At 51.0% G+C, this 19,486-nt stretch overlaps 1 protein-coding gene across 1 annotated transcript in view; it reads left to right on the top strand.

The window, feature by feature from the left end:
- Positions 1 to 11,020: 11,020 nt before the first annotated feature.
- GRM7 (glutamate metabotropic receptor 7) overlaps positions 11,021 to 19,486 on the top strand; it is a 275,498-nt gene continuing 267,032 nt past the window's right edge. The window contains exon 1 of the mRNA XM_086469667.1: positions 11,021 to 11,590. Coding sequence (XP_086325793.1) covers positions 11,021 to 11,590 — 570 coding nt within the window. The remainder of the gene's footprint in view (positions 11,591 to 19,486) is intronic.

Genomic DNA, 19,486 nt, shown 5'->3' with positions numbered 1-19,486 from the left:
GGGCTCCGCTTTATAGGCAAATCTCCCAACTGCCTCCGTTTACCACACTCCCCGTTTTGCTGGGACGTGGCTTTGGAGCAAGGAAAACAGATTAACTTTGGTTAAATGACGTGGGAAATGGGCTCCAGCAGCAGCCCTGGCACACTCCACTGGCACCCGGTCCAGAGCAGAGCCAGCCCAAAGCAAACCCCCAGAGCCAGGTATAGCTGGATGCGGGGTCCTCGGCCAAGACCTCCACTCCACAGCCCGGCTCCTGCTTGCTAACGTGGGCAGAATCCTTACAGACACCTCCGATAAGGCCAGGGGCAGCTGAATTATGGCTTGCATGCGAAATATCTACATGTTGACATGATTCTTTTCAAAAAAATACCCTAATAACATCAAGAAATAATACTATTTGCTTCCATTTAATTGTAACAAAAATAGTGAAAATATTAAAAATGTTAGTTCAAAAATGTTTGGTTCGGGTCAGACAAAATGTTTTGGCGACCTCGAAGCACCCAACAAGACTGAACAGCCAGCAAGTGGGAAAATGACAGCTACAGGCCGACACGACCAATTCTGGCCATGCCGTATTAAATAAAAGCTACAGCCTTTTTCTGCTTGTTTGCACACCTTCCCCTAGATCCCTGGCTGGCAATAATTGCCTCTCGAAGTGAATCATCAGGATCCCCGAAGTTTGGCTGGGACTTCTGTGAAGGTATTAAGCCAGCGCCTGTGCTTCACCCCGGGGCATCGTGATTTGTACCAAGTCAAATCTTCGGCCATCGTTAATGCTCTTCAGCTCCACCGATAACAGGAAAGTCATTGATTTGAACTAACTGAGGATAAAATCCATTTTCTGTTAAGGGTAAAAATATTGATACACACAGGGAGCCTTTTCATATCGCTTGTGGCCCAGTTCATCTCCTGTTTAAGGGATTTAACCTGGTTCTGCTTGTACCCAGCTACAGGATTCGTATTATGAGACTGCAAGGATGTCCTCTGCCCTTGCATCATTTAATTCTTCAGACCTGCTCCCACTGCTCTGTCAATAGCTTCCAAATTAATGCTCCAATCTTTTAAATTAATGAGTTTTCATCGACCTCAGTGGAAGTGGATCAGCTCCGAGACTGTCGGCCCACCCAGCTGTCCTCATCAGTACTTCAGCTAAAAGTAGTTCACCTACTTTCACGCACAAGCCCGGCACCTTGGAGCGCATCGTCTGAAGCCGTGCCGTTCGGATCTCATTAAAGCAGCCACACGTGTCCTGCTGCTCCGGACGGAGAGGGTTTTAATAAAGAAATTTTGGGGTTTGTTCCACGGTAACTCCAAGTTATTTTGAGTTCCTTTTTATATTCATTTAGCTCAAGCAACCAGTCTAGAAAGCTCTTATTAGCCCAGGATTTCCTGAGAGAGGAAATTTAGCACTTGCATTGTCCAAACGCCTAAATGAGGTTTGAAAAATCTTACTTCAATAATTACAATGAAAAAAGACATTGCGAACAAAAAATATATTAGCAGAGCGGCTCGTAGGTGATGGAGACATTTCCAGTCACTGGCAAATGTTTTTTTTTTTCTGTGGAAGATGCAGCGAGTCTTGACGAGGGAGCGCTCTGAAACTGCTGTCAGCTGGGAGGCAGAAATCTCCGTGTTGGAAGATCCATTGTGAGCCCAGCCTGGAGTACATCTTGATTTTGCTTAAAAGTGCCTTCAAATGCCTGTCAGGGACAATTGATAGGGCACAGGAGAGGAAGAGGGGGAAAGGACTGGGAAGAAGGTCCCGGGCGGTGACATTGCCTCGAACAAGCCCCATGGCGGGGACACAGCTCCCTTGGAGCCCCAGCAAACATCAGCTGGAGGGGCTGGGGCCAGGCAAAGCGCGACCCGCCTGCTGACTCCTCTGAGGAGCTAGCGGTACTGAGAGAGGTGAAGCTAAGGACAAGATTCGCTTTAAAAGGGAGTATAATAGGGCATAAAAGTCAGGATTAAGCACCAGAGAAGGGGGAAAGGTCATGACTGTCTAATATTCAATCTAGCAAAGCAAATGAATAAAGATAAAATCTATAACATAAAACCGCATCAACAGAAAGGAATCTGAGCGCTTTAGCTGGGGACAGCCGAGCGTCAATGTATTTTGCCTGAGTTTGCTGCTTGTTGGACACGGGGATAAAATCTTGCATAGACCAGGCTTTCTACAAAGTGAGCGGGAAGAAGCATCAAGGGAATAAACAAAACGGATGAGGTAAAGATCTGTGCTCTTGTCAAAAGTGCACCGCCATGGAGAGACCTTAAAAAAGATTTAAAAGTTTATTTACAACGAGCACTCCTGATTTCTGTCGTGAAATGCTCCCAAACAGTCTCATGACTCAGTTTCTGCAGCCATTGAAGGAGGAAGAATTACATAAGACTCTTGCCGGTTGCTTTATTTTATGCTTAACTCATGTTCTCAATGATTCATTATCAAGATTTGTCAGGACTAATTAAGAAGAGTGCCAGCTGTGGTAGCGTTTGATAGCGTGGCACCTTGCTCAGTGGGGACTCAACCGAGGTAGCTCCTTGAGTAGAATTAGCTCACAGCAACTGGCGATTTAGTGGCTTGCTGCTAACTGTGGTCTGAGCCTGACAAAGGTGAAGGTATGCAGCAGCCCCTGCAGACATGTTGCTTCTTATCATTGAGTTTTCTGTAACTCTATTAAAACAAACAATGAAACTTATTAAATGAGATATATTATTTTCTTTTCCATGGTAAGCCACTGCTCTTTATTTAAATAAAAATAATTAAATTCAAAAAAGGACACAGTTTCAAATTTGGGAAAATTTGAAAACACTGCATGTGGTTGTGACTTCGTGCCCAAGTTGTTAATTCTGATGTGAAATGTCCAGTGGGCTCATGGACCTCTGGAAGCTGTTCACAAACAAAACCTTTCCGACCCATATTTTACACAAGCAAAGTCATCTACCGTGTAATCGATGCACAGCTCTGGACACCCTACTAAAAAAAAAAATATAAAAGTGATTAATTTCTGGACAGCAATGGCAAAATATCAGAGGCTCGTTCAGAGAGTCCAGCGGCTCTGGCTCTGCCCACCCCAACGCGTTCGGCTTTGCCCCGGCAGTGCCCGGGCTGCTGGCTGCGGCGTGGGGCACAGGCAGAGACCTTCCAGCTCTTGAAAATGAGATTATAGAAAACAAGTCTTAAAAAAAAATCCCAACCCAAGCCAAACGCAGCACCTAAAATTAATGGTGTTTTTAGCTTAATTGCTCTGAGCCTGTTGACCAGTAGCCCTTCTGTAAACAGGGATAATAATATCACTTATCTCATGAAAATATATGACTCTTTTTGAACCACTCAGACACTATAGTGACGCTCAAGACAGAAAAACCCAGGGAAAAGTTGTTAATTCTGACTCAGTATGCGGCGAGTGCTCTGCAGGAGGAGCCTTGGGGACACGCGCCGAAGGCTGGGGATAAAGCAGCATCTTGAATAACTGTTGATGAAGCGAGCGCTGCCGAGGCTGTGAGCTGAACGAGGCAGGGGCTCGGCAGAAAGTAAAGTACTCTTTGATTGTTTAATTAAAGGCTACGTCATAGCACGTGCAGAACGGGCTGAGGAAGCAACCGTGGTTCTGGCATTGTCCGTGGTGGATTCCCCACGCTTAATGTCGCTTTTTAAGTGGGCGTTGTGGCTTTTTCAGGGAAATACTCGACCAGAAGGTGGAGGGTGCCTGCAACTTCAGCACAAGAAATACTCCCTCTCCTCTCGTCATGTCTCGGCTGCCCTGGAGCACCCCAGCAGCCTGTTCTGGAGGGCACAACGTTTTTCCCAGCTCCGTCGGGTTGGCTGGGGGTCAGCGGGGCTGGGTCGGGTCGCAGATGGGCTCTGCTCGCTGCGCACGGGTGTGTTACGTGCAGGTCTCCTCCGAAGGGGACCGGGTGCTGTGCCCCAACCAGGGGGCTGGTACAATTGTTACCAGTTAAAGGTATTTTTCAGAAATAGAGGAACCATTTTCTGCCTGAATTCTTTGGGGGGAAAAAAAAAAAAAAATAAAGTATTTCTGCTTAAAATTTGGCAAAGCTGTAAGGAGCAGAAACGGGGCGCTCACAACTGGGTGGAAAATGCTTCTCAAGAGCATCCTGAGCGATTCCAGCAGCCTAGCCCATGGCTTTAATGCCATTTTGTCCCTTAGAAAACTCCAGGCACCACAGACAGTCAGGGAGGGGGGGACCCGCCTGCGCTGGCTGGATCAGTTTATTGTCTGGCATTAGGAAATTATTATTATTTTGAGAAAGCTGTCTTATTTAATTATCACGAATGTGAAATCCCTTCATTTTTAATTCAGCACTGGAGGAGATGTTCTAAGCATTAAGTGAATCAAAATATTCTTAGTAAATCAGAAACCAAGAGAATAATAAGTGTTTGAAAAGAAGAAGTTATTGTTCTCTGTGGATTGCAGTGATTTTAATGATTTGGCTGAAGTGCCCATCTAATAGCGCTGCCTATTTGAAATATTTGTGATCTCAAAGGAACGGTTTTAAAGTGTCTCCTGCGTAATTGATTGATCCATTCCTCTCAAATGCTTGGATGGCTTTCAAAGCCAGGGGACGGGTATTGATGGGGCTTCGAGGGGGGGTGTGTGCTTGACATGTTCTGGTGGGGAAAAAAATGCCTCAAGTCCCCTCCTGTACCAAAGGTGGAGGTGACTAAACTGACAGGAGTTCCTGTTTAGAAAGGGGGAATTGCCTAGAACTAACCCAAAACTCGTTCCTGAGAGCAGCAAGGGCTTTTCTCCTCCACTGTCTTCGCCTTCCCCTGGCAGGGGGAAAGGTGGTACGTGACCCCCTGCACTGGGACTCCTTCTTCTAAACATGCGCTACATAGATGGAGTTGTTTCCTAACGTTTTGTTTTCCAAAATATAGTGAGTTTGGCTTCAAAACTGAGTGCACACTACTGTTTAGAAAAAAATTTATTTCGGTTTTGGTCATTTCCGAAACTGCCTTCTTGATGGAGGCAATCGCAGTTCGAAAACCCAAACGAATTCACATGAAGACCCCCAGGCCTGTTGACATTATTTTCCCCTGAAGGTTCTATATATTAGCTGGTGGTGTTTTACATAGGTAGCCTCTACTGATAAAAATTACAAACTTCACCGTCTCTGCACTTGTAAGACCTTACAGCGCAATTTATTTATTATTTTAATATTATCAAAAAATTACCTTTCCAGGTACGTGGAGCTCCCACCGCGCAGGCTGTGGTATATCGCAGGGAAGTTACAGCGAGTGTGAGAGCAGCTGCTGTTGCTGCCCACGGGCACGGTCTCTCGTGGCTGCTCCTTCAGCCACGAGCCCGTGTTCGTAGAGCAGAAAACTCCTGGGAATTTGGCAGTAAGTGCTCGGAGCTCCCTCGCAGGCTTGGTGGGCGCTCCCCCATCCCCACGCCGAGGCACATCCCTCCCCATGGGAGAATTCACCCCGGGATGTGACACCCTCACACCCCGTGGGCAGAGCAGCAGGTGACGGCTCCAGCCCCGCGCTGTGCCGGCTCCGGTGGGTCACGGAGCATCTGCCGCCCTGCACCAGGTGCCGGGGAGGTCTCCCCGGGACGCTGCACCACGGGGACCTTCGCGCCGCGTCAGCCGCCGGCTCCCTCCCGATCGTGGCATCTGCCGGCACCGCGGTGACCTGCCTCCGAGGCGGCCAGGCGGCGAGGAAGGAAACCTCTGCCAAGGGCTTGGCCCAGCCACCGCGCCCAACAGATCGGCTTCAACCCATGGCCAAGGGGCCTCTCGTCCTCCCGGAGCCTTTGTCTTTTTTAAGCGTGTGCAATGGAGGCAGGACCCAGGAGGCGGCCGAAAGCGGAAAATACCCGTGTACGTGTGAATTTGTGGGTCTCTGCAAGCACCGAAGACAGAGAAATGTTTCGCTCCGTAGAGCAGCCGAGGTCGGCCCTGGCAGCTGCGCTGGTTTGGTTTTGCAGCGTGTTGCGACAGGGAATTAGGGCCAGAGACCTTGTGGTTTAGCACAAAGCGCTCGTGGCATTTGTTTCTTCACAGACTTGGGAACAATCCATACGTGTATTTCAGATTTACTAACTTAATAGGTATCATAAATTATAAGGTATATCTAATTTATAATATACTGCAATAATTTATAATGCAATCATTTATAATAAGATCAAAATATAAAAATAACTTTAATCTTATATACATTAAGATCTAGCAAGAGGTTCAAACTACTATATCCTTGAAGAGAATTTGTTGTCCCCTGGAAACCAGAGCCACACTGACACCTTCTCTTTGTAAACAGCAACGGCAAAGCACCGAGTTAAGGATCAGAGTTTTTCACTGGCCTCTGCTCCAAAAATTCATTATTTTCTGAACGCCAGATAAGCAGGAGCTCTGGCTGCTGTCCCAACACTGACTTCACCCAACAAATTAATTGCTTGTACCACGTCCATTACAGTTGTTCCAAATGACCTCCAACTGTGCACGGCAGCATCGTGCTACACTACCGAAATTGGAAATATTGTTTTATTTCTCCTTTCTGCTAGTTCACTGCTCTTTGTTTTGTTTCCACTGGTCGGTTATAACACGATTTGTGTTCGCTCTGCCAGTTGCCCACATAAAAGCAATGTTTAATTACACAGCATCTTTGAAAGTAGACGCGGGTACGATCCTCCTGTGCTGGAAATCACGTTGCTGCTCTGAAGGATGCCAGCCACGATGCTGCTTTCTTTCTGGCAAAGTTTTTGCTTATCCAGTAGCAATTTGGCTGAATCCACGATCTGATTTGACAGGCAAGTTAAGAAATGGTTTTTGAATATGCTTTTGGCTGTGTTCAACCACTGTTTACTTCTAAACAAATCCTCTTGCTAAGAAGATCAGGCTCGGGTTTTGGTTTGGTTTTGTTGGTTTTTTTTTTCTGGTGAAGATTTGTTTTGTTTTGTGGTTTTTTTTTTTTTTTGCAAGGCAACCCCTCCCTGGGGGAGATGGAGAGTGTCCCCAGCCCTGCAAAGCAGGCAGGCAGCAGAAACACGCCTGTGGGCAACAGGGGCACGAGTGGGCTTGTGGCTGCTGGTCCTACCTGGAGCGGCAGCAGTGCTCACGTGCGTCAAAACCCAACGCCGACCTCCCCTGCGCGTCGTTCTTCGGGTGAGAAAGACAGAGGAGCTTCATTCTTATCACCAGAGGGGATATATAAGTATATGTTATAGATAAGTAATAAATATATATATATTCCAAATAATTATAAATATGATTTTAAACAAATAAATATTATAAAGTATATATATTACAAATTATAGATGAATATTTATATATACTATATAAATAATATATATTATAAAATATAAATGTATATTATTATAATATATATTATAAATAAGGGCTCCTGTGGCCGCACCAGGACAGCCAAGGAAAGCGTCCGCCGTCTCTGGGAACTCGGCGAGTGACTCGTGCTGGGAATTCGACGTGGCACCAGAACGGCTGATTGTGAAGCCCAACGCAGAACGTCACGTTGCAATGCCGGTCCCACCGCTCCCAGACGCTTCGGTCAATATTCCCATGAAATACCCAAAACGCTGTTCCGCGGTAACAGCGTTGCTTTCTGAGAGCCCTCGTGGATTGCCGCTACAACTTTCACGGGCTTTAGCGTGCCCTAACTGGAAATCCTCACTGGTGGCTTTAAGAGCGGGCGAGTTCAGGTTTGAGTGGACATAATCTAATTTTTGCTTAGGAACTGCTTGTTGAATCCCCTTAGCGTAGCTGTTCTGGTGGGCTGTAAGGGAGGGGAGGACTTTTTTAGATCCAGTGGGATACGGGCTGTTGTTACTCAGCGCAGGTGTGATACGCTCATAGCGGTATTTATTCAGCGTGGTCTCACCTCCAGGTATTCAGTAATCCAAACGAAAATGAAATGCTTCTTCAGAGGAAAATATGGCCGTGGCAGATGCACAGGCTATTATATTTAGTCTCTTGTCTGAGAGGGCCAGATTGAAGGTAGGTAGCTGACTGCACATGGTGGATGGAGATCAGGTATGATGAAAGGGAAATTACCGGCTATTTTAAGAGTTAAAACTTAAAGAGCAGGAAATCCAAAACTGATAAAGTGGGTTTTTTCGGGTGGTGTCCAATTAAGCAGTGGTACTCGTTACCATGGGAGGCCGCTGAAGCCAAGTACTCTAGCAAGAGTGGAAGAGGGACTGGGCACTTTTATGGATATCAAGAGTACCCAGAGTAATGATTAACTATATCAATTTTTGTAATGTAATTAGAATAATTTTTCATGCTTCAGGGCTTAAACCAATTTCTATATACAAGAGACCAGGATGAGACTTATGGTAGGAATAGATTAAAGACATCTGCATACTGCAGAGCTCCTGCCTCGTCTTCTGACACATCTGCTGCCGTTCCAAGACAAGATACTGGGCTAGGACGGACCCTGGGTCTGCCTTGATCAGCTGTGTCATTTTCCGTGTTCCCTTAGGGAATCTGGTGTGGAATATGTGGACTAATTTTTTAGGTAAACCAGGGTGTGGGGAGAAGGAAGATGAAGTAGACAGCAGATGGGGTTTCTGTGATTTCGAGAGGATAAACATGTTGAATCTAACAGCAGATTTGCCTAAAGGAAAAAAAAAACACAACGCAACAGGAAGCTTTCAAAATCATGGGGTAGCTTCCTGCAAAACAATGCGATTTATTAGAAAAGATGATTTATATTTACATCCTTTCTGAATCTGGAGCACTTAAGGCAAACTTGAGTCATGCTTGCAAACTCTTCTCTACAACCACTAGAGTCAGATCTTTTGATAATAATAATAAATACAGCCAAGATTCGCATCGAGGAGCTTTAAGTGGGCAAGAAGTAAATAAACGCTGAAGAGCCTCCACTTTAACTGCGCACGATCAGATGTTGAAGGGAGCTGGAGCTGGTGTTGCCAAGGAATAGCTGAGAAGGAAACTCCTTACACTGAGCAGCAGATGAGCTGGTGTGAGGAGTTCAGATGGGTGTCTGCATCGAGGGGTGGTGAATGGGCACTGGTGAAGGTGCAGCTCGACTGGCAGAGGTTGGAAGAGGAATGGGTGTCTGACCCTGGGGCTGCAGGGAGGCAGCAGGAAGCGGGTGTTTGTCAGGAGAGCGTGGCTGCCCTTCCACCCAGCAATGAACTGAAATGATAAGTGACAAGGCCTGGGTGATGGCACAAGCTGGATCATGATACCCAGATTACAATGAAATAATCTCTTATGATGCTTTCAGTCCATGGAAAAACAATATTTCAGTCCCAAGCCCCAAAATTATAATTTCTAATGCAGAACTCCAGCTCCTTTTATTGTTGTTTATGCTTGTAATATCCTGGCCCTACTGCAAACTCCTCTGACCTGCTACGTCTGCCCAGTTCTGCTGCCACTGTCCAAACACCCCCTTTCACCAAGGAACATCCATACATCTTCTCTGGCTGTGGTGCTTCGACTAGCACCAGTTGGGAAGCCTTGGCTGTAGTAACTTCTGCCAAATACTAGTGGGCACAGAAAAACAACGTACAAGGAAAAGAAAAAAACCGTGAAAAATATGCTAAGGATACGATTTAAAGAGATTTTAAGGTGTTAAAATGCCTTAATAATTATTGGATGAAACATCCCTAACCCCTAGCCAGCCCCATCTCAGTCAGGACCTGAGCAGCACTTGTGTCTGCCAGACAAGTCACGCTGCAACATTTCAGTGTTGTGAGGCGAAAATTTGGCCAGGCCAAAGCAGATAAAAACCATCAGGTTTTACTGGTGTTTTTTACTGTTACAGCAGTAACAGCTGTGTTACTCTGACTTCACTGAAATATAATGTGTTGGAAATTAAGCCATCACTGTAGCTGTCTCTTCATGAGTAATGCTTCAGAGTTGCAGCTGGACTGGGCAGGCTGAGCCACTACGCATCGCGTGCTGCTGGTCCAGTGCGTGTCAGGGGCCAAATGATGAACAGCGACTATACTTGATCTCGGATTTATGAAGGAGGAATTAAAGGTTGGCCCCCCAAAGTGGTGGGAACCAGGTGTCAAGGGTGTCTTTGGTATTGCTCTTGAATGGGGAATGTGACAGGGAATGGGTTAGTGGGTCAGCAGGGAGCGGCAACAGGTCTCGTCTCTTGGGTGATATAGTTTTGGGATGAAGGGAGCAAAACCAGGATGTTCCAGCATCCTCGGGATCTCGGTATGCCGAACAAAAGTGGGTCTGGCGATCTTAAAATAGAATGAGATCAGCTGCATTACTTCGGTTTTGGGAGTATGGGGTTACATGCAAACTCCTCCTCCTCCTCCCTGGCTCCATGGGTATCCACCTTAGTGGGGAGGAGGATGTCTTTTGTATATATATTAAAAAAAAAATAAATAAAATTAAATTTAAAAATCCGTATGACTGGTTCGGCTGCGATAGCTTTGCTCGAACGCTCCCGCACTTCCCCGGCCGGTCCCCGCTGCCACCCCCTGCCCGCCCCGCTGCCCAACGCCGCACCGCCGCTCCCCGCTGCCTAGGGGCGCCCGCCGCCCGCCTCCGGCGAGGAGGAGGAGGAGGAGGAGGAGGAGGAGGAGGAGGGGAAGGAGGGGGAGGAGGAGGAGGAGGATGCTCCAGCGGGGCTGAGCCCCGCGCCACCTGTAGCCCCCTCCCCCCCTCGCCACCCCGCCCCGGGGCCAGGTCGGTGGAGCCGCCGCCGCCGCCGCCGCCGCCCGGCTCCATCCCCAGCCCCGGCCGGCGCTCGGGCGGTGCGGCCGCATCCTGCGCAGCGGCAGCGGCGGGCGGGGCGGCGGAGGGAGGGGGGGGGGGGGGGGGGGCGGGAGGCGGAGAGGCCCCGGCCACCATTTAAAGCGGTAGCGGCGCCGCGCCGTTCCCCAGTGCCGGGCTGCCGCGGAGCGCGGCGGAGGCAGCCGCGGCCAGCAGCCGCCGACCCCCCCCACCCCCCCACCCCGCTCCCCTTTTCCCTCCCCGCTTCCCATCCCGCCCCGCTGCTCTTCCCCCCCCCCCCCTCCCCGCCCCCGGCCCGGCCCCTCCGGGGGGGATGAAGGCGCAGGGGAGCGCGGGCGGGAGCGCGGGGTATCGCCCGGGCGGGAGCGGCACCATGGTCCGGCTGGGCGGGCTCCTGCGGCTCCTGACTCTGCTGAAGTTGCCCTGCTGCCTCCTGGAGTTGCCGCTCTGGGGGGGGGCGCAGGGGCAGGAGATGTACGCCCCCCACTCCATCCGGCTGGAGGGGGACATCACCCTGGGCGGCCTCTTCCCCGTCCACGCCAAGGGGCCCCCGGGCGTTCCCTGCGGGGACATCAAGAAGGAGAACGGCATCCACAGGCTGGAGGCGATGCTCTACGCCCTGGACCAGATCAACAGCGACCCGGACCTGCTGCCCAATGTCACGCTGGGCGCTCGCATCCTGGACACTTGCTCCCGAGACACCTACGCGCTGGAGCAGTCCCTCACCTTCGTCCAGGCTCTCATCCAGAAGGACACCTCCGACGTGAGGTGCACCAACGGGGAGCCGCCCGTGTTCGTCAAGCCGGAAAAAGTAGTTGGAGTGATCGGAGCGTCGGGAAGTTCGGTGTCCATTATGGTGGCCAACATCCTCCGGCTTTTCCAGGTAGGGCTGAGCGGCGCCGGGCCGGGCCGGGCCGGGCAGGGCGGGGGGGGGTGGCGGAGCTCCGGGGCCGGGCTGTGGGGCTCTGCCCGCCGGGGACGGGCGGTGGAGGCGCCCGCGGCTGCCCGCCGCTGATCAACTCCCTCCGTGCCCCTCCGGGTGCTCCGTTTGCCCCCCCGCCGGAGCATCCTCTTCCCCCCCCAGCCGCCCTCTCTGTGTTTCAGCAGCCTTCCCCCGTCTCCCTTCCCCGCGCTGCGTGGCACTTTCTGGATTTATCGCCCCATTTGCAAGCCATGAAGGGAAAGAAGGATTGGGGGGGGGGGGGGGGGGGAATGGGGGGGCAAGGCGATGATTGAGATGCATTTGCGTGAAGGCAGAAAGATGGCTTGGCTGAGATGCGGGGGCACAGCCGGGACGGGCTTCGCGCATGAGATTTCCGCGCTGGGGGAGCGCAGGGGGCTTGGGGGGGGGGAATGTCGGTCGTAGGGTGGCTTTCCCCGGCGGCGCTTGGTGGAGACAGGGCAATTCCAGGCACCCAACCGCTTGCCGGGGCCGGGTCCCTTTGCCCTCCCGGAGGGTACGGAGCCAGCCCGGACACCCCCCCACCACCACCCCCCGCCCCGGTTGGAGGGAGACGGCGGAGGGGATGGGGGAGCGCAGCAGTCCCGGGGGCGGCTGGCGGGGGTCTGCGGCTCCGCGCCGGCGGCCGAGGCTCAGGCGGCTCTCGGCAAGCGCCGAGGGATGAGCAGAGCCGGCGGATTAACGAACCGTGCGTGTGCGTGTGTGTGTGTGTGTGTGTGTGTGCGGGGGAGATGCGCTGCAGCGCCTGCCCGTGCCGCTGCTCCAACCCCCCCTTCCCCGGGGCGCGCTGCGATCGTGACCCTCTCTCAGCCCCGGGGCTCAGCCTTGCACAGAGACCCCCCACAGACCCCCCGCCTCCCGCTGCATCCCTCCCTGCAGCCCTTCCCCGGCGCCCCGAGTCCGGGAGGGAGCATCCCTCCGGGGTTTGGCTCCCCGGCGGCGAGGGCTTGGGGGTGGGGGTGTGCGCCGGGGGTTGGGGGTGCCCCCCGGGGGCGCTGGGTGAAGCCGGCGGGGCTCGGCAAGCGATCGCGGGGGCAGCGCCAGCGCCAGAAGCGCCACCAGATGCACCGTGAGCCGCGGAGTTTCTCGCTTCCTCTCCTACGCCTTCGCCTGCGGAAGGTGGTGGTGGGGTTTATTTTTATTTTTCGGGCGGCGGGAGGAGAGATTTCCCCCCCACCCCCCCCCGCTTTTCCCAGCTGGGAACTTGCGAGGTTTTCACGGCACATCCCCTCTCGGCGCTCGCCGTCGCTCCTCGCTCCCAGCCGGCTGCCGGTGCCGTCGCATGGAAAGACAAACGGAGCGATTGCGCCTTCGCTGCCACTGCCCAGCCGGACCTGGTCCTGTCCCTTTTCCCGAAAGAATCTCAAGGATCGGGTTTTTGTTTTCCTTGCTCGCCCCCTCCCCCCCCCTCCCCCCTTCTTGGCAAATTAAAATGCGACTTGTATCGCCGCTGGATTCGCGGTGTGCTGAATCCCTGACAGTTGGTGCGGCTGTAGCGGGCAGGGCTTCCCATGGAATTGCTGCCTCGGAGAGAGCAGCCCCGCTTGGGTGCTGCGAGCAAGCTTGGCAGCGCTGGGTGCGCTGTACGTACTTCTGTTCGAGACTTCTTGCATCGCGAACACCCCTGCCTGGGCTGCAAAACAGATGAGCTCATGTGCTGCTCGAGCTGGAGCCGAGGAGCTGGGAGGGATGCGCTGAAGTTCTGCTGAAGTACTGGTTCAGCAGGCGCTGATCTGCTGTAGGCTTCCACCCGCCAGTAGATTGAAATGAGCCAGCCGTCTTAGCCCGAATCTCGTTCAGGAGCAAATCCTGGGCACTCGGTGCTGAGATCTCGCCCAGAAGGTAATCCTCGGCACCAGGAGCCTTTTGTATTGTGCCACAATACCTGCAAAATCTTTGGTGCTATGTTACGTAATGGAGTTTGCAGAAAATAAGGCATTTGGGCAGTTTCTGCGTGTGGGGATATTTATATCAAGCCAAACGTTTTAACGTATTGTGACTAAGCATCTGTTCAAAATTGCTTTTTAACCAAATCAACCAGAAAGCAGGAACCGGTACGTACTGAGGGAGGCTTTACTGAATTTGTCTTTTACAGCTTGGTTCTGCCTTCTTGGAGCAGATTTTTTGTGCAATAAATCTGTTCCTTATCGCCCTCTCCTCCTCCAAAACACAGTTCAGAACATGTCCGAGCCAGAGAGAAATAAGAACTATTTTGAGGAGAACTGGACCTGTTAGGCAACTGAGTACTGTTGGGGGGGGGGACCGAGATGCTCTGAGTTACGGGAAAGAAGAACCCAACCAGCTACCCAACCACATACTTAACCGAAGTACTTTCTCAAATGCGCGAGCTGTTGCAGCTGCCTTGCTTCTCCTGGGTCGCTGCGGGTGTGACTGACCGTGGTGAGGGTGGGTGAATGGCTCTGGAGCATCTGCTTTCATACCCAACCCGGCTTTTCCCTAATATCTCGTCGGTGAAAACTCCTTCCATCTGTGGAGGCCTCTGCAAAGGAATCTTACTCACTAGTGTTTACATTTCTCTGACAGTATCTTGGAAGAGAAGTATTTGTACTCTACCTTAATGTAGGGAGAACAATTAAATATATATAAAACCCATACAGAGCGCAGTGGGGCTTCCTCAGCCAGCTGCTGGTGCTTAAGGGGCTTTTCTCCAGGATGGGTAAGGGTTAGGCTGCTCATCTTCCTCTCTGCGTATGAAGTCAGGAGATCTCTCCGTGCAGCTCACCTGGCTGTTCCCAGTCTAGCACAGGGGTTTGGGAGCATCTTCAGCTAATGCCAACAGGTGGATCCGCAAGGGCCAACGGCACCGAGGTCCTCGGGTTTGAATTCACTCGTGTAATTGCTGTTTGGAGTTTTGTAGAAGCTTTCCCTTTTTTGTAAAAAAAAAAAAAAAAACAAAAACAAAAAAACCAAAAAAACCCCCCCCAAAAAAAACCCAAAAAAACCCCAACCCAAACAAACCAGCTCATAATGATGTGGAGGATCTACATTAGACTTGGTGCTTTTCCTGTGTGATGAGAGCAAAAGCCCTTCCCCCTGCCTCTAGATCCCTCTCCCTGCTTAATCCCTGACTTGCACCTCCGATAAAAGGTGGTGGCACTAGTCGGGGCTGCACGCAGCTGCTGCCGGCGCGAAGGGGAGCCGCAACCCCGACCCTGACTGACGTGCTCCTGCTGATGGAGCGAAGCTGTCAGGGCTGCTGAGAACCAGGCGTAGTCGGAGGGGGACATCGCTCTCTGCGTCACTCAGGATGTGTTGGCGCGTTGGAGGGGGGCGCAGGGACTGCCAGTGAGGGCAGGGTGTCTCCTAAGGCCGAGTGCGTGAGGGTTTCTCCTCCAAAATTATAACTGAGGGAGGGAACTGCCTGCACAAGCGCAGGGTTTGGAGGAAGGGGGGAGGCTTTGCCCCCGAGTTCAAATCTGTCATTGCCCTGAACTTTGTGTGGGACCTTCTGTGAGTTCTGGCAGCTGAAATGTTCGGGAGCATCCCGGCTGTGCACCGAGGTCCCGTCCTCGGGAGCAAGTCAGACCCCGCGCCCGAGGCGTCCTGGAGCACGGCTGGGTGTTTGACTCGCTGTGGAAGGCAACACACGGATCTCCCCAGGCTGGCAGCGGCTCACCTTGGAAGGGGTTGAGCTGGGAGGTGTCTCAGGCTGGATGCTTTGGTTTTGCATCTCTGATACCGAACTTCATCCTCTTCACAAGCAGGGACGTGAGCGTGCTGGTGTGAGACAGCCCTTTCTGACCATGTCCCTCTGCAGACAAGACCCCCTGTTCCCCAGAGGTCGTGCCCCGACCCTGCTCTGGACGGGGAGGGGTGGCTGAGCCGTGAGCTTTGGGAGCAAGGCTGCGTGGGGCAGGGGTGCTGCCCAGCACCGAGGGCCTGCGGCTTTGCTGCAGGGCCCGGGATTAATGCAACAGAAGGGATAATATCTTGTGTGGTGGACCGTGGAGATTTAAATGCATAAATATTCAAGTATGTCAAATACAGGGACTTCTTCAAAATACAATTCTATTAGAGCATGCCAATAAATAGAACGCCGACTGTAAATTAAATATCTGTTCTAAAAAACAAAGCAGAAACAATTTGGAAAGCTCTTTCCAGATGCATCAGGGAGTTCAAGGCAATATGTTTTTAGGCTGCTAGTTTTGCATTGTAGAAAATACTGTTACTTCGCAGTGCCATAGCTTTCCTTACAAATTTAACTCCATGAAATTCAATACCTGTGCTGAAAAACATGGCCAAATGTTTCATCTGTTTCATGTGTTCTGGGAGTAGAACCGTGCAATATGGGGAATATCAGCACACTGATTTCTTTTTTTTTTTTTTATATTGGAAAACTAATTTTTGGACTCCCTTGGAACTACAGACTTCTCATTACAAGCTTTAATAATGAACTAATTACTGCTTCAGGTGTCCGTCCTCAGTGGATGTAATTTTAAATAGTCAATCAACAACCGTTCGTTCTTGTCTAAATACGTTTTTTCCTTTATCAGTGATGGTTCCTGTGGCCCGTAGCGGCGCGTTACCAAGCCCCATCAGGGAAGCCCCATCAGGGAAGCTTTTAGGAACCAGCATGGGATAACGGAGTACGGTGAGATTGGGAGTGTAGATTGAAACGTCCCTTCTAACCCCTGGGGGCTTCTGGCTCCATTTCCTTCTGCGGGCGCCCTTGTACTAAACGAGAAAGATGGAAGCTGCAGTCCGGCCTTCTGCTCTTGACACAGTGAAGGTGGCAGAACTGTGCTTATCCGGAAGGGAGTACAGCTTGGAAGCGCAGCTCCGAGGCGGACGCTGCTGTTTCCCTTCGCGAAGGGCGCTCCGAGGGAGGCTGCCTCTTGGCCGCCGCATCCCCATGCTGCGGCTGGCTGAGCTGCGATGCCCGAGGTGCCGCGGCTGGCGTCGGTGGAGGTTGTGGCTCTGCCTGAGGTTCTGGCCTGAGGGAATCCGGCGTGGCGCCGGGGCCTGTTCCTGCTGGGGCTGCAGCACGGTCACGGGGAAGAAGGGCGAGGGCTGCACGAGAGGCGCTTTGCAGCACGTGGGATCCCGTGATTTCAAGAGATGCTCCTGGAGAGTTTGTCTTGTCGTTAATTGTGCTCTGCTCATCCGATCGGTTTCTACAAACTCCTTCGCTCCGTGGCAAAAGCAAACCGGTTGTTCCTCCCTCTCGTTCGTTTGAGGCTCTGGCAGGAATATGGGATGTAGGCCCAGGGGTTTCCATCTGCACAAGTTCTGCCTGCCAAGCCAAAGATCCGCGCCGAGACCCCTCCTGCTGAACCTGACGTAATGAGGTGGTCATAAATGGTCAATTTAATTGACTGCAATGGGGGGACTCTTGGGTTGTCGCTGCTATTTGGGATGAAACCTATCATCCTTGAGCACTATTCTTCTCTAGATGCCAATAGATTTTGAACTCATTACCAGTTTATCGCATTTTCCTCTTCTAACTTTTAATAAGGCAATACTGGTTTTAGGAAGTGGAGTAATGATTCATTTTTTAAAAGGTATTTCAGGGAAACTATACATTTTTCGGTTGGACTCCTACAGAGAATTTAACCAATATAGCTAAAAATAGGAAACGGGGGACTTCAATTCCTTGCCTCTTTTTGAAAAATGGCTCTGGTGTTCCTCAGCCAGCTTTTGTTTTCATCAGCCTCTGAATGTTTGTCCTTGTTGTTACTGATGCACCTAATACACGTCAACAAGCTGAGCCATGCCGTTCTGCTGTATTGTTGTGAAATCTTGGGCTATAGCTAATAGAGGTGGAATCTTATTTTCTTTGTATGAATCAAAAAGTAAAGGAAAATTCTTGTTTCAGGAATTCACATGTTGCCACGTGGAGTTACTAACGGGCGGTTGGCGGTGCTATGAATATATTTTTCTGGAACATGGTGTTTTGGAGGTAGAATTTATTTTCTTGACAAGGCAAAATTCAATATTGGAAATAATCTCGGCTCTTAATCTGGTTTTGAATGTCTCTGTAGATGTTGGGTAGAAGGGACTGCAAAGAGTCTTGTGGAAGAAGAGTGGCTCTGCCAGGAGAGGGATGCTCGCCCCTGGAGAGAGATGGAGAGGGAAGATGAGGCTGATACGAGGGAAGGGTTAGGGGTAACTGGGGCTGGCAGGGGAGGCAGCACGGGGGATGCTGGAATGTGTCAGCTTGTGTGATGGAAGCATATATTCAGCAAGTACATTTGTGCAATTCCCAGTTTACTCCTTGAAATGAAATAAGGTGACCTCTTCGGAATGACAAATGGAGGGATCATTTCAAGGCATTAATTTTTATGAAAGAAATATTGATCTGGTTTTGAATCTCATAACACTAATACTGTAAAACTACATGGGCTGTATTGTCTATTTTATTCTATTAAATGAGTTTTGCTTGGAGGCAGTAAAACCATCCAACACAAAACTCTGCATCGCAATATCATATGTTGTTATTTCTATTTTTAGTGATATTCAAATTAATCTCAATGAGTGACAATGCTGACTGTCCCAGACACAGGACTGTGATGAATTTTATCATAATATTGGAAGATACGAAGCATGTAATTAAGGCTGCTTGGAGAGCATGGAATCCAATATAGTCAGGTCATTAGTGTGGTGGAGGGGGTATCCAGGCAGAGAGAAATCTGAAGAAAAACAAGTATTTCTAAAGCCTTCCTCGTTACTGATGGTTCGCAAGGTCCTCTAAAGCCCTTCTGCTGGAGGCAGTAGAGGTATTCTGAATAATCGCCAATTTAGCTGAGAATAAAGCATGGTTCTGTTATGGACCTCTAAAACGTGGTAGCCCTGCCCTGCCCCAGGCCACCGGTCGCTTGTGTCCAGTCACCAGGCGTTTTACCTTGCTGGAGTCCCTCTTGTACTGGCGGAGTTAGCGCGGTTCTTCCACACAATCGTACCACGTCAGGAGGAGAGACCTCGAATGACAGCCATTAGCATGTAGCAACGGTCGAAGAGCTCTTTCCCCTCGCTCCTTCTCCAGGGGGCAAGTGCCTCCCGGTGACAAAACCTGGCGAGCGGTGTTACGCTTCCAGAGAAGCCGTAACCCCAGCAGTATCGCTCAGCTTCCCCCCGGCTCGGTCTGTGTGGTGCGAAGGGATGCTTCTGCTGTGTCGTTTGGGACGCTGGGGAAGGGCGTGAGCGTGCCGCGTGAACGCGAGCGGGTCGCAAAGTGTGTGTCCTCGTCGTCCTCGGCTGACGGGGTCACGCGGGCCGAGGCCTCCCTTCCAAGGACTTTGAAATGAGCTTGGCAAGTGCCTCCCAGCCCCTCGGAAGTGCTCCCAGTCAGCGACCGCCTTTCTCCTTGCGTCGAGATCAGGTGAAGCGCTCAGACTACCTGGCCCCTGGTTTAAAAGGGAAGAGGAGGCAGGTTTGGGAGACCTTCCCTTCTGCAGGCTGCGCGCTGCCCGGTGTGGCACTGGTAAAATCTTTTCCATGTCGGGCACTTCAAGTGGCTCTATTTTTGTCAGAAGGATTGCCTGACCTGTGGGGGCGGAGGGGACGGTTAGGAGCAATCTTAGGTTGTGAGATTTCATTCCCATGACGGTTCTGCTTAATATCTATGAATATGTTTGTGTATGTAGGTGTTTTATATATAAATATATATATACACATAAGTATTTTTTTGGTAGATATTTATGCTGTAAACAGAAGTGACCTGTGTTTTGACGTCTTGCTCGGGGATAAGGCTGGGAAGGGGAGAGCAGGCACCAGGGCGGGTGAGGACGGGATGGAGCACACCTCCGCTCTCGCTGGCTGCCGCTGCTGTCAGCGCGCTGACAGTCATGTCACCTGCTT

The sequence above is a fragment of the Leptosomus discolor genome, chromosome 9 (assembly GCF_034619465.1).
Source record: "Leptosomus discolor isolate bLepDis1 chromosome 9, bLepDis1.hap2, whole genome shotgun sequence".
Classification (NCBI taxonomy): domain Eukaryota; kingdom Metazoa; phylum Chordata; class Aves; order Leptosomiformes; family Leptosomidae; genus Leptosomus; species Leptosomus discolor.
This window is presented reverse-complemented; position numbering and strand designations above follow the sequence as displayed.